This window comes from Cervus elaphus, chromosome 24 (assembly GCF_910594005.1).
Source record: "Cervus elaphus chromosome 24, mCerEla1.1, whole genome shotgun sequence".
Classification (NCBI taxonomy): domain Eukaryota; kingdom Metazoa; phylum Chordata; class Mammalia; order Artiodactyla; family Cervidae; genus Cervus; species Cervus elaphus.
Window position 1 is genome coordinate 26,794,940 of NC_057838.1, and position 14,976 is coordinate 26,809,915.

A 14,976-nucleotide genomic window follows, 5' to 3' on the forward strand; every position below is an offset into this window, starting at 1 on the left:
ACAGCATTCACACTAAGAAAAAAAGTTCTTAAAACCTTTGAATCTACTAAGAAACACCTAAATATCACACCTGGGAAATAGATAAGAAAACAATGGAACTTATTCAGAGGAATAAAATAATAAATAATTTAAAACATAGACATTAAGAATGATGGTTATATGCTTACTTGCTCAGTTGTGTCTGACTCTCTGCAACCCCATGGACCGTACAGCCTGTCAGGCTTCTCTGTCCATGGAATTCTCCAGACAAGAATACTGGAGTGGGTTGCCATTTCCTTCCCCAGGGGATCTTCCCGACCCAGGGATCCAACTCATATCTTCCGCATTGCAGGTGGATTCTTTATCATCTGAGCCTCCAGGGAAGCCCTAGTGTGAACATACTGATCTTAAAATGTACATTTCCAATGGATTATGAGAATACTTGTATACAAAAAACAAGAGTGAATTCAAAAACTCAGTAGTAAAGATGCAAAAGCGTGTCCATTAAAAAATATTAAGTTGCTTTGGGGATTTTCGGCTTTCTCCCTTTAAAAATCCCATTAAATATAGGAACTAAAACTACAAAATGTGTATAAACATCAAGACTCAGAATTGCTGATGACTGACTATCAAAGTGCACTGGATCCTTGCTTTCCAATTTTCTTAAAAATAAAAAAAAAATAGAAATTCTACTGTCGGAACCGGCTCGGGGCTTTTCGCCACGCCGTGTCCCCTTATCTTCCTCTGCTGGGTCAGCTATGGCAGCCGTGAAGACCCTGAACCCCAAGGCCAAGGTGGCCCCAGCGCAGGCAGCGTTGGCGGTCAACATTAGCGCGGCCCGGGGGCTGCAGGACATGCTGAGGACCAACTTGGAACCTAAGGGCCCATGAAGATGCTTGTTTCTGGTGCTGGAGACATCAAACTCACTAAAGATGGAAATGTGCTGCTTCCTGAAATGCAAATTCAACACCCAACAGCTCCCTTAATAGCCAAAGTAGCAACAGCCCAGGATGACATAACTGGTGATGGTACTACGTCCAATGTCCTCATCATTGGAGAGCTGCTGAAGCAGGCGGATCTCTACATTTCTGAAGGTCTTCATCCCAGAATAATTACAGAAGGATTTGAAGCTGCAAAGGAAAAGGCACTCAGTTTTTGGAACAAAGCAAAGAGATGGAAAGGGAAACACTTATAGACGTGGCCAGAACATCTCTTTGTACTAAAGTTCATGCTGAACTCGCTGATGTCTTAACAGAGGCTGTAGTGGACTCCATTTTGGCCATTAAAAAAACAAGATGAACCTATTGATCTCTTCATGGTTGAGATCATGGAGAGGAAACATAAATCTGAAATAGATACAAGCTTGATCAGAGGTCTTGTTTTGGACCATGGGGCACGGCATCCTGATATGAAGAGAGGAAAAGATGCATACATCCTCACGTGCAACGTGTCATCAGAATATGAAAAAACAGAAGTGAATTCTGGCTTTTTTTTACCCGAGTGCAGAGGAGAGAGAGAAATTAGTGAAAGCTGAAAAGAAATTCATCAAAGACAGAGTTAAAAAAATAATCGACCTGAAAAAGAAAGTCTGTGGTGATTCAGATAAAGGATTCGTTGTTATTAATCAAAAGGGAATTGATCCCCTTTCCTTAGATGCTCTTGCCAAAAAAGGCATAATAGCTCTGCACAGAGCTAAAAGGAGAAACACGGAAAGGCTGACTCTTGCTTGTGGTGGGATAGCCCTAAATTCTCTTGACGACCTAAATCCTGATTGTTTGGGACATGCAGGACTTGTCTATGAATATACATTGGGAGAAGAGAAGTTCACCTTTATTGAGAAATGTAACAATCCTCGCTGTGTCACATTACTGATCAAAAGACCAAATAAGCATATGCTTACTCAAATCAAAGATGCAATAAGAGATGGCTTGAGGGCTGTTAAAAATGCTCTTGATGATGGCTGTGCAGTCCCAGGTGCTGGCTCAGTGGAAGTGGACATGGCAGAAGCCCTGGATAAACACAAGCCCAGCGTAAAGGGCAGGGCCCAGCTTGGAGTCCAAGCATTTGCTGATGCGTTGCTCATTATTCCCAAGGTTCTTGCTCAGAACTCTGGTTTTGACCTTCAGGAAACACTAATGAAAAGTTCAAGCAGAACATTCAGAATCCGGTCAGCTTGTGGGTGTGGACTTGAACACTGGTGAACCAATGGTAGCAGCAGAAGCAGGCATATGGAATAACTATTGTGAAAAGAAACAGCTTCCTCACTCCTGCACTGTGATTGCCACCAACATTCTCCTGGTTGATGAGATCATGAGAGCTGGAATGTCTTCCCTAAAAGGCTGAATTGAAGCTTCCCTTGTATCGGAATCCTGAAGACTACAGAGTGATCCTAATAATACAGCTATGGAATTTTGGTCCAAGCTTCAAATGATCTTCAAAGGATTTTCTTTTCCCATATTAAAAAAGGAGAGAACACTGGCACCTATTCAGATTCTGAAGTTCTGAAATTATAATTACACTATTTTTTAAATTGCACTGCAGTGTCCACATACAGCAGGTCATACTTACCCAGTAAACAGGACATTTTGCTTTACCCTCAGTGATACAAAAATATTAGATAAGCATATGTCATCTACCTTGTTATTAAATATTCACTGAAAAGCAAACCAAAAAAAAGAAAGAAAGAAAAACAAACCAAAAAAAATTCTACTGTCACTCAACACAGGCTAATGAGCCCATAATTTGTTGAAATACAGAGCTCCCTGTTTAAGAAATGGAATTTAGCACACTCCAGGAACAACTTGGTGGGCTCATATTGTAACAAAAAGAAAGGAGAACTAATCTACATGACTTAGAAGACAGATGAGGAGAAAACCAAACAGAGCGACCAAGGGAGAATTTGAGGAGCATCTTGTAATAAACCCCCAATATAAGGCCACTAGAAAGCGGGGAGAACCCTGGGTAAATAAGTTTAAAGGTAGCCTTGCTAATTCTGGCTTGGGAAGGGGAGGTCCTAGTGAAAAAATAAAGGAGATACAGAAGTCCCAAAAGAATTCAGGCCACAGCACACTCCTCCTGACTCCCCATCACTCAATACTTGCCAAGTACCTACTCTTCCAGACACCGCTCTGCCCATCTCACCCTCCGCCCAGACCTCCATCACCCATGTGCAGCCTCCACTGGCCAGTGCAGGAGATACTGTGGCCAGGACTCGCCACAGAGGGCTACTGTGCTCCGGAGCGGCAGCTGGGATGAGCTTCAAGTGTAAAATACACACCAGATACCCAACAATCAACATCAAAATTAGAAAAATATCTCACTGGTTGCACACTGAAAAAATAATACATGGTATTATTAATCTCATATGAGACTAATATATATTAATAAGATGAATTTCACCTATTTATTATCCTTTTTCAATGTAGATATTATGAACTTTACAGTTAGATTTATAACCCCCATTATATGTCTATTGGACAGCATTGCTAGATTTTTTTTAACTGGTAATATTATTCTCTCCAAAATCTCTTCCACACACCCTAATCCATGACCACCACTCACTCCCTTTCCAGCTCACTTGCTCTAGGACTGCAATTCTGGTTCAGTGCAACCCTCCCCACAGTCTGCATACACCTAAGGCACCGAAGCAGCCACAAACCATGCTGATTGCTCTGCCTTCCACTGACGAACCCCACTGTCAAAGGGCCCCAGCCAGTCTGCCCTCCAGATGACCTATTCACACCTTTTCTTTCCTCTTTTCTAGAACACTGCCTGCCCCTTCCCCCTAACTGAAGACTTAAGATTCTCACCTCAGTGAAAACGTAATCAGAAGAGAAATTCCTCCTGTTCCCAGTTCCGAATCGACCAACTAGAGAGCATCTTGTCCCATACACCTGTCTTCCCTCAACTGTCCACACACCTCTCAAAAGCCAACACCTCCTCACGCAGGTGAGGATGGCTGTTTAAAATAACAATAAATAACAACGACAAAAATAACAATAAATAACAACGACAAAAATAACAAGTGTTGGCCACAGTGTGGAGAAATAAGATCCCTTGCACACTGCTGTGGAAATGAATAATGGTAAGGTCTCTGGGGAAAACCGAATATTTCATGAGTTTGTTGAAATCTGTAATGACTTGTATTATTATAGCGTCTATCATATAGAAGAGTTTCACTGCCCTAAAATCCTCTGTGCTCCACCTATTCATCCCTTCCACTCTCCCCCACCCCCCAAACTCTGGCAACTACTGATCATTTTACTGTTTCCATAGTTTTGCCTTTTCCAGAATGTCACATGGCTGGAATCATACACTATGCAGCCTTTTCAGACTGGCTTCTCTTACCGAAGAATGTCCATTTAAGGTTCCTCTGTGTCTACTTGTGGCTTGATAGCCCATTTCCTTTTATTAATGAACAGTATTCCAGTGTATATATGTTCCAGTTTGTTTATTCACTCACTTACTGCAGGGCATCTCGATTATAAATAAAGCTGCTGTAAACATCTGTGTGCAGGTTTTTGTGTGGACCTAAGTTTTCAACTCTTGTGGCTAAGTACTAAGAGTGTGATTATTCAGTCATTCAGAATTCTTTTCATCTTGCAAAAATGAAAATTTCTACGCATTAAACAATAATTCCCCACTTCCCCTTTCCCTGGCAATCACCATTGTATTGTACTTTGTTTCTGAAAAGTACCTCATATAAGATGGTGATGGCGGCACAGCAATAGGCATGTACTTACAATATCAAACTACACACTTAAAAATGGTTAAGATGATAAACTTTGTTATGTGTATTTTTCCACAATTTAAAAAAAAAAAAAAAAGCTAGGTTTGCTCCAAGGAGTCTGGGCTGTAAAGTGGTACAACTATTTTAAACCCAAGTTAGTCTCACCTAATGTCCTTCCTTTGGAAAGCTTCATAAGCATGTACTAAATTTAGAAGTAAATGATCTAGGGACTTCCCTGATGGTCCAGTAGCTAAGACTCCTAGCTCCCAATGCAGAGGGCCAGGGTTTGATCCCTGGTCGGGGAACTAGATCCCACCTGCCACAACTAAGTCCTGTCACAGTCAAATAAATTTATTTTTAAGTGATCTGATATAGACTATATTTTCCCTGACTCATAAAAAAAAACAAACGCCAGAAATCTAAGTTGCTAATTATTGATACTTGAGTATGTTTAGTAGCCATTATTCAGGACTGTTGGCACCAAAGAGAGAAGGTCACCCATCCCAGACTGAAAATGTACTGTCGGCCGCAGTGAGATCAGCGACTTCTGTTTACATACTACTTGCTCTGATAGTCTTTTCTGTCCTTTCTCAAAGGGAGAGGTACTTGACTTACCCAATTGGTTATTTCAGGCCTCCTGCACTTATCAGTACAAAGAATAGCTACAAAATTGATGGTCCCCTTCCGTCGCCCTTTGTAGACCACAGTCTTGCTTCCTCGGCCAATCTCCTCATACAGGATGAAGTTTTCCATCTCTGGGTTGACTTCTCACCTTCGATAAAATGACAGTCTAATAGCATCTCTAACTCCTAAAAAGTAAACAAAAATGACACTTCAAAACCCAAACTAGTTGCATGATTGATCAGCCTAAGCTATGTAATAAATAAATCTATGTAATAAAAAATATGTAATAAATAAATCTAATAATTCTATAAATTCAAAAATCCGCCTACAAAAGTTGATACAAGTGTCTTTGTTTTCATAAAATGAAAAAAAACTAAGGAAAAAAAATAAATAAAAGAATTCACAAACCAATATTCAACTCCCTAGCAACAAGACCTTAACAAAAGTAATGAAAATGACATCTATTTTGAACACATGGAACAAAACCAGGGAATGAATGAGATTTCAGTCAATGTATCTTGATACAGCTCTTACTCTGTTACACCGGAAAGCACTTTTTGTCAGTAACTGTGTAATGAATGGGGTAATAAGCCCCATCTAACCATAAATTACAAGAAACGAGACAATGCATGTGAAAACACTATGAGACAATGCATGTGAAAACACTATGTAAATAAATATGGAATGATAGCATTTCTATCTAACCCACAGAGATTTTAAGAGTCAATTCAAATATTATTCAAAGTTAGTGGTCAGCAAACTACTGATTCCTGGGCCATATCCAGCCTGCTGACTCCTTTGTAAGTAAGTGGAACACAGCCATGTCCAGTCATTTATATGTTGTCTAAGGATGCTTTCCAGCTACGACGGCAATGTTGAATAGTAGTAAGACTGACCCTATGACCTGCACACCCTCTAAAATATTTACTATCTGGCCCTTTACTGGAGAAAGTTTGCCAACTCTTTCAAATCATTTTTTTTAAACCACCCACTAAAACAACTTCATTTTCTTGGCCAACAAAATCACCTTATATTCATGACTGAATAACAATCAGACATAGTCTTTTACAAGGCCATGCAGTTTCAAAGAGTCAGACACAACTTAGCAACTAAACAACAGGGGTTTATACTTCAGCCAAGAACAGAAGTATCAATATTTATACTGATAGTAGATATGCTTTCAGAGTAGCTCAAAATCTTGGAATGCTAAGGAAGTAACATGGCTTCCTTACTTCCAGGAGAAATAAAATTTCAAGTGGCTCCTATGTTCAGAAATGATTAAATGCAATACTTTTACCTGCCAGGTGAGCTATTATTAAGATTCTGGGGCATTCTAAGCTTGACTCTCCAGAAGCAGAACAAAATCACCTGGCTGCTATTAATATTGCTGCAAGAAATGCTGCCCTTAAAGGGACCAACAGCAACCAAACCTCTGTCGTGGTCCAAAGAGATATTTCCCAAAATGATAATTTAGAAAAACTGGCACAAAGGGCCAACAGTTGGTCTCAGAAAAGGAAAAACAAGATTAGAAATTCAACAACTGTTGGTTTGATAAAAGAAAAAGCTTTGGTTTGGACTAAGGAACAGCACTGCCATATGGGAGACTAAAATTCCCACTCCTTATTCCTGTATATGCATTTTGTCAGTCTGCTAACAAAATGACGGCCTTCATGAATCAATACCACTGGGGAAACATTAATTAGTGGCAAATGGATTACATACTGTGTCATCTAACAGATAAAGTACGATTTAGTCATGATCTGTGTGTTGTCACACTGGACCAAAACCTTTGCTTGCAGACAGTCTACTGTCCCTCATGGGGCTAAAGGACCAGCATTCTTAAAACTCAACTGGCAAAACACAGAGGCCCTCCAAATATCTCGACCAAAAGCATCGCTGTTGGTCCTTCTAAATCTCAGATCCAACCCTTCTGTAATTCAGAAACTCTCAACCTCTTGAGATAGTCACAGGACACCCAATGCCCTGGGCTCCTGCTTCTTACAATCCACAACTAATAAATGCAGAGTTACTCCAATACTGAAAGGCCTAATTGCTTCTACGAAAAATAAGCATGTTTTGGCAGGGCAGTCATTTTATAGTGCACCCTCAGGAAACAAAGACCTCCAGCATCACACCTTGTAACCTGGAGAGTTTGTTTACTGGAAAAGACATTTCTAGAAGAACCATCTTCAGCATCACTAGAAAGGTCCCTACTGAGTATTACTAACCAACCCTTGTGCCACCGAACTCCAAGGAACACAACTTTTGGATTCACGTGACACATGAAAAGAAAGTGCACAACTCTTGACTGGACCTGCACAGCAACTGGTGACCTGAAAGTAAAGATTTTTCGGAATTAAAGCAGACAACATCCAGTGAGACAGCTTTCCCAAGGTATGCGGATCTGGCCTGCTGGAAGTCTGTCACTGTGGGGCTGCACCCTGCAGGCCTGTGAGCCTCGCAACTGCTCAGCCTCAAAGAGAGAACCTGGAGTCAGCGACAGAGACATTAGTGACTTATTGGACAGGGGGTCTTAAAGGCCTGAAGCAAGGTGCTGGAGAGACAACCCACTGTGTGGCAGATAGCAGGCAGAACAGGACATGGCAGCAATCTTCACTACTTGAGGGAGGAGGAGTCTACCATTTACAGGGGAACTGATGTCAGGTGGGCTCATCAGGTACCAGAGACTAATTAAAAGGATTGGATAGTCCTGTGAGTGAAGTAGGGCGTGGTCGAGCAAGGCATGTACAGAAACCAAGAGAACAACCATCTTGAATGGGCTAACCATACAGTTGCCAAACCTTAGATGATGGCATAAGACGTCAAATGATCACCACTGTCTGTGACCTTGATAACACATAGATTTTAGATTAAAAATGCCTGGTAGATCTCTCTCCTTCCCCTCCTTGGTAACTGTTATCTTAATAGGTTTCCACTCTGCACTTTCCCCTCCACCTGAGACACCATACCCAGGAAAAGATATTTTCCGACATAGAGGGACAAAAAGCCACTCCAACTACAAAAACTGACTCTTGATCAGCGATGCTTTCAGAGAAAGATCTTGATCAAATGAGAGAAATGTAAAATATGTATATACATATTAAACAGAAACCTCGATTAAACAGAGTTGGGAGACAAGAAGTGGGGCACTCTCATACCCTACAAGCCCAAGTGGAAGAAGAAAGACTCCTCTTCTTTCCTGGCAAGAACTCCGTCAATGGAGTCTTTGTCTACTACAGCCTTCCCAACTTACTCTTCCCCTTTATAAAATCTTTCTCCTTCCCTGCCAAGCTGGGGAACTGCACCATGTCTTGTCGTGGTTACACAAAACGAATTGCAATTCCCTGCTGATGCCAAATAAGGCCATCTTTTCTGGAGAAATATCTGGCAGTCTTTTGGTTCCGGTAAAGAGAACCAGTCCTGACTCCCGAGCCACCAAAATGCAGGCTTCACAGGAGAAATTATGTGTCAAAAAAAATAACCGGAGATTTTAAATGTTCACAAACTGGCTATGATACATCAGCATAAGATGTTAAAGTAAGTTTTTATATAAGATGAGTGATTCCTTCAGAACAAGTTTTTAGGCCACAAGAAAAATACAATCTGAAAATTTTGAATTTGAGTCAGGCCAAATTCATTTCCTCAATCTTTCACTGAATAGAGGCATCTGAGCAGCGCACACAGCCTGAAATTAACAAAACATATCAATTACAGAGTAGGCTTAGACAAGGGTGGTTTTATACCTGCAGTATCTCCTCTCTCTATGGGCTCAACGTCCTTACAGCAAAATAAGAACTCAGACTATTTGATAAATTATCTTTCAGATTTGAAAACCACTGACTTCAAGATTCTTTTTTATTCAGTCTAAGGATGTTCCTCACCTCAGACTTCCTAATGCATTTTTTAAGTGTTGTAACTTCTTAAATTGTAAAACAAAACACAAATACAAAAAAACCCACAAAATAAACATATAGCTTAAAGAATTATTACAAGAAGGGCATCCTTGTAATCACCACCCAGACCAGCGACAGCACTTTGCCAAGAAGTCCTTCCCTGAGCCTTGGACAATCACAACTCCTCATGCTCCCCGCAAAAGTAATCACTTCCTGACTTCCTTTATAGTTTTCTCATTCAAGTGCGCATTCCCAGACACCACAGTTTAGTCTTGCACATTTTCTAAAAAGCACTGTGCATCTTTTAAGTCTCTCTTAATCTGCAAGTTCACCCAGGTATCAACAGAGCAACTCACACCTATCAGCAGTTGAAGCATTTATGATTTCAGCGGGCTGGGCCTATACTCAAACTCTGAAACACACCAGGCAGCAGGGGCACGCAGGTGAAGACAAGAACCTTCTCCTAGTCATCCACACCTTCAAATCTTTAAACTCGCTCTCTAGCAGCATTAGCAACACCTGGGAACTGAGAAGTGCAAATTCCCCACCCTGGGGCCCAGACCTTACTGAATCAGAAAACTCTGGAAGCGGAGTCCAGCAATTTGCCCTCCGGTTGCACGCTACCTTAGAAATCCAAGTCAACCTTTCCCGAGAGCACAAGAGGCGGCGGGCACTACACGGGGCACTAAACTGGTGCTCCTCCTCGCAGCACTTTTCGGACCAAATCAGTTGCAGGCTTTGAGCTTCGTCTGACCTCGAAAGCGTAGGCTCTAAGTCGCTACGTTAGCACCCTCTCTTCCCGTTACCCCCGCCTCCAAACTGGAGGCTTTCACTGCCTCCCCACGTCCAACGACATCAGTCAGCGAGGCCAGCTTAGAACCCAGGAAGCTAAACCAGAGTTTTAAGAGAGAAAGCTCCGAATTTGAGGTGTCTGTAAAGCGCATCTCCAGAACCCAGGTCCTAGAAGAAGTGTCCCGTGTACCCTAAATCAAAAGTTTTGTAGAGTTCAACACAAGCACAAAAAACGCGGAGCCCGAAGAGAGAAGGGGCGCTGGGGGCACAGGGTCCACGGAGGGAGAGAGAGTGGTGGGCGGCCCCCCTGCAGACCGGCGAACGCTGAGAGAGACGAGGACATAAATTCGTGGCCCCTAAAACCGCCACTGCCGCTCACCTGCTCGCTCGGTGGTGAGAAGCCGCAGGTCCATGGGATGGATACCTAGCTAGCTCGAGTGCTCGCGTCTCGGCCCCCGCGCATGAAGACGAGTCCACTGGCCAAAGGCAAGGGGCGAAGCAATGGAGCAAGGCGGGACGCGAAAAGAGCACCGTGAGGCCCTGTAGGTGAAGCACCCCTTCGGGTTTGGATTCGGCCAGCCGGTCTCCAAGGCAGCACGCAGAACGCCGGTTTGAGCGCCCAGCGCTGATTGGCTGAGCAGTTACGGCCGAGAAGTGGAGCCGCTAGGGTCAACTTCAGTAGCCCCAAGTCAACTTCAATGGCCCCGCGCCCAGCGTTAGGACGAGTTCACCGATCGACCCCAAACCGGGGTAGAACGTGCTTGGGAAGGCAAGGCTCAGAGCGTCGGTAACTGGCCTTGCGAGTTTCGCACCCCTCCGCGTTTGGATCGGTCCAACCCGTCTCCAGGGCAGCACGCAGAACGCCAGAAAAAGCGCAGGGCTCTGATTGGCTGCGAAGTTTGGGTTGCTATTGGCTGGGGTCTGGAAGTGCGGCGGCTGTATTACAGAATTGAGCCATCCGAGCACTGGGTGGGGGAATGGGGCTTTTGGGCTGGTCGTTGGGGCCCTTCATGAGTAGTAGTTGCATAGTTGGTGGCAGTGCAGTCTTGTGCCCTCATCGTTTCTTCCTTCGTCCACTGTCTTCAGTTTTCTTCCATCCTTTTAGGTGGAAGGGGCAATTTAGTCTGTGACAATCGCTCCTCAGGTTCCTTACCTGTTAGAAAAGAGAATGTTACTGGTTATCTCCCTTCTTGTACACGAGAAAAGACCAGAAACCTGATCTCGAGTTGGTTGCTTATGACTTTCAAAGCTCCAAACTCTCAAATTCCAACCACCAAAAACGTTAGCACAAGCTCCTCTCTTCCACACGGAGTTAGCTCATGGATAATCACCTTTGGCATCAGAATTATCTGAAGCTCTGGTTAAAACGAGGCCCGCCCACCCACAGAACTTCTGATTCTGTAAGTCTGGTGAGCCCCCGAAGTTCTTATATCTATAAAGATGATGCGAATGTTGCGGATAACGGACCACGCTTTGCAAACCTTTACGGTTAGGAACTGTGTCTGTCTCTCATCTCAAGTTAATCACGTCTGCTGTTCTTTGACATCTAACCCTTCTTGCCTTCCCAAGAGTCTTATGGGAAGCATGATTGTCAGTTTTTTGTATTTAGCAGATTTGATGTGGAAAAAACATTTCCTCATATATCACTTCCTAATTAATCAAGACATACAATGAAATATCAGCTAATTTATTCTGAGTTTTGACAGCCTCATCCTTAATGTCAGAAATAAGTATCTGGAATGTAGTTCTTCCTTAAAACTGGTTAAATACACATCACCTGTGTTGAAGAAGTTCCAATATTTTTGGAACAACTAGGGAACCTAAGAAAGATGTTCCACTTCTACTTACGAACCAAACCAGATCATTTGGGAAACGCTCTAACTGTCCTCACAAAATAATTTGGATTCATGATTGGAGGAACTGAACACATCAATTTACCACGCAGCCTCCCAAATTCTCACTGAAATGACTGAATCAAGACTTAAACCCTAATGGCACTTAACAACAAGGAGGGAAGAATGAAATTAGAGCACTCCCCAATACCATTTGTTGTTGCTGAGTCACTCAATCATGTCCAACTCTTTTGCGACCCCATGGAATGTAGCCCCCAGGTCCCCCTGTCCATGGGGTTTCTCCAGGCAAGGATACTGGAGTAGGTTGCCATTTCCTTCTCCACCCTAATTCCATACACAAAAAAATAAAGTGTATCGAAGACCTAAATGTAAGGCTGGACACTATAAAACCCTGAGAGGAATACATAGGCAGAACATTCTTTGACATAAATCGCAGAAAGATCTTTTTTGACCCATGACCTGGAGTAATGAAAATAAAAACAAAAATAAATGGGACCCAGGTAAACTTAAAAACTTTTGCATAGCAAAGTAAACCATAAACAAAATGAAAAGATAACCCTCAGAATGGGAGAAAATATTTGCGAATGAAGCAACCAACAAGGGATTAATCTCCAAAATATATAAACAGCTCATGCAGCTTAATATCAAACAAATCACAATATAAGCTAAAGATCTAAATAGACATTTCTCCAAAGAAGACATAAGGATGGCCAAAAAGCACATGAAAAGCTACTAAACATCACTACTTATAGAGAAACATAAATCAAAACTTCAATGAGTTATCACCTCATACCAGTCAGAATGGCCATCATCAAAATATCTACAAACAATAAATGCTGGATAGGATATGCAGAAAAGGGAACCCTCCTACAATGTTGGTGGGAATGTAAATTGGTACAGCCACTATGGAGATTCCTCAAAAAACTAAAAATAGAACTGCCATATGACCTAGCAATCCCACTCCTGGGCATAACATATCCAGAGAAAACCATAATCATTTAAAAAGATACATGCAACCCAGTGTTTATTGCAGCACTATTTACAATAGCCAGGATATGGGGAACAACCTAAATGTCCATCAACAGAGGAATGGATAAAGATGTGGTACATATATACAATGGACTATTAGTCATAAAAGGAAAGAAAATAGTGCCATTTGCAGAGATGTGGATAGATCTAGAGACCGTCACATACAGTGAAGTCAGAAGGAGAAAAATATCATATAACATCTCTTATATATGGAATCTAGAAAAAATAGTGAAAAGTGAAAGTCGCTCGGTCGTGTCTGACTCTTCGCGACCCCATGGACTGTACAGTCAATGGAATTCTATAGGCCAGAATACTGGAGTGGGTAGCCTTTCCCTTCTCCAGGGGATCTTCCCAACCCAGGGATCAAAGTCAGGTCTCTCACATTGCAGGCAGAGTCTTTACCACCTGAGCCACAAGGGAAGCCCCAAAATTCTGGGGTGGGTAGCCTATCCCTTCTCCAGCAGATCTTCCCAACCCAGCAATCAAACCGGAGTCTCCTACATTGCAGGCAGATTCATTACCAACTGAGCTATCAGGGAATCCTGAAAAAGTAGTACAGATGGACTTATTTGCAAAACAGAATTCAAGACAGGGGTGTAAAGAGCAAACTTAAGGATACCAAGAGGGAAAGGGGAGGGTGATATGAGGTGGAAGATTGGGACTAACATAGAAACACTGCTATATATAAAATAGATGACTAATGATAACCTACTGTATAGCACAGGGAACTCTCCACAAGGCTCTGTGGTGGTTTAAATGGGAAGGAAACCCAAAAAAGAGAAGATGTATGTATATGTGTGATTGATTCCATTTTTGCTGTATAGCAGAAAGTAACAAAACATTGTAAAGCAATTATACTCCAATAAAAATTAAAAAGAACAAGGAGGGAAATCATCATCAGATGGACAATCTCAGGCCTTTCTATCTGGAACACAGAAAACACTTGGAAAAGCAGAGGATCTATAGCAGAAGTAACCCCAACTTAGCCACTAACATTTGAGTCTCCGGGCATGTAATCCTCATCTTGGTAATGGATGAACAGAATTCCACCTCCCCTACCAGCTGGCTTGACACTCTGGGCAGCATCTGTCTGCCCTGGCTTTTGCTTTCAAGATGAAAATTTCGAATCACTTTGTTAGTGACATGAGCAAAGGACCTAGAACACCGGAGGATGGGGAATGCCTTCTGAACCTTGTGGCTCTTCCTGCCCAGAAAGATGGCATGGCTAGTGTTTTCATATTTGGTGCAAAGATTGGAAGTTTCCTTGTTCAGGAAAGAGATTTGCCCAAGAGAAAATATTGACATCTAGCTTAGGGAAGGTCTCCCAGTGAAAGAGCCTATCTCAAGTGCCTTGACCCAAAATGAAGTTTCTTAATCAATGAACCTTCAAAATATGCAACAAACACTGAATGAGCCTTTTAGTGTCTTACTCTTGTATGTGGGGGCTTCCCTTGTGGCTCAGCTGGTAAAGAATCCGCCTGCAATGAGGGAGACCTGGGTTCGATCCCTGGGTTGGGAAGATCCCCTGGAGAAGGGAAAGGCTACCCACTCCAGTATTCTGGTCTAGAGAATTCCATGAACTGTATAGTCCATGGGGTCGCAAAATGCCAGACACGACCTTTCACTTCACTTGTATGTGAACACACAGAAATATCAAAATAAACAAGAAAAGGCTCTATCATTAAAGACAAAGATTAAAATAAGCAAATGAATAAAAGTAACAGAGGAAACAAAGACAATGCAGAAAACAGACTGAAATTTCAAAATTATAATTAGTATCTTTATAAACGCTATAAAGTTTTATAAATAAAGCTGTATAGCATCCATAGTTTCCACTTTATTTTCTCTTTAAGAGATATTTAAGAATTAGATTCTGTTCATTTTTAATTAGCAACTGGATGGATTTTTGCTGTTGTTGTTGGCCTGTATACTACTTGATTTGAGGGATTTTTTGAAATTTCCTTTGTGCTCTAATAAGTGGTTAATGTCGTTAAATGTTCCACGGGCATTTGGAAAGAAGATATATTTTTACTTGTTGGGTTCAAAATTTCATATGCACATTTTCAAGCTTAGTAAC

At 42.0% G+C, this 14,976-nt stretch overlaps 1 protein-coding gene and 1 pseudogene across 3 annotated transcripts in view; one reads left to right on the forward strand and one right to left on the reverse strand.

Annotated features, from left to right (window-relative positions):
- The window catches only part of ULK4 (unc-51 like kinase 4), a 496,555-nt gene extending 485,858 nt beyond the window's left edge, over positions 1-10,697 (reverse strand). Inside the window, exons 1-2 of one of the 3 annotated variants that reach the window (XM_043886762.1) lie at positions 10,397-10,697; positions 5,324-5,517 (exon numbers count right to left, since the gene is read on the reverse strand). In XM_043886762.1, coding sequence (XP_043742697.1) covers positions 5,324-5,461 — 138 coding nt within the window. In that variant the 5' untranslated portion in view covers positions 5,462-5,517; positions 10,397-10,697. The remainder of the gene's footprint in view (positions 1-5,323; positions 5,518-10,396) is intronic. The other 2 variants (XM_043886763.1, XM_043886761.1) reach the window with 2 other exon arrangements.
- Positions 738-2,640, forward strand: LOC122683165 (annotated as a pseudogene).
- Positions 10,698-14,976: the final 4,279 nt, after the last annotated feature.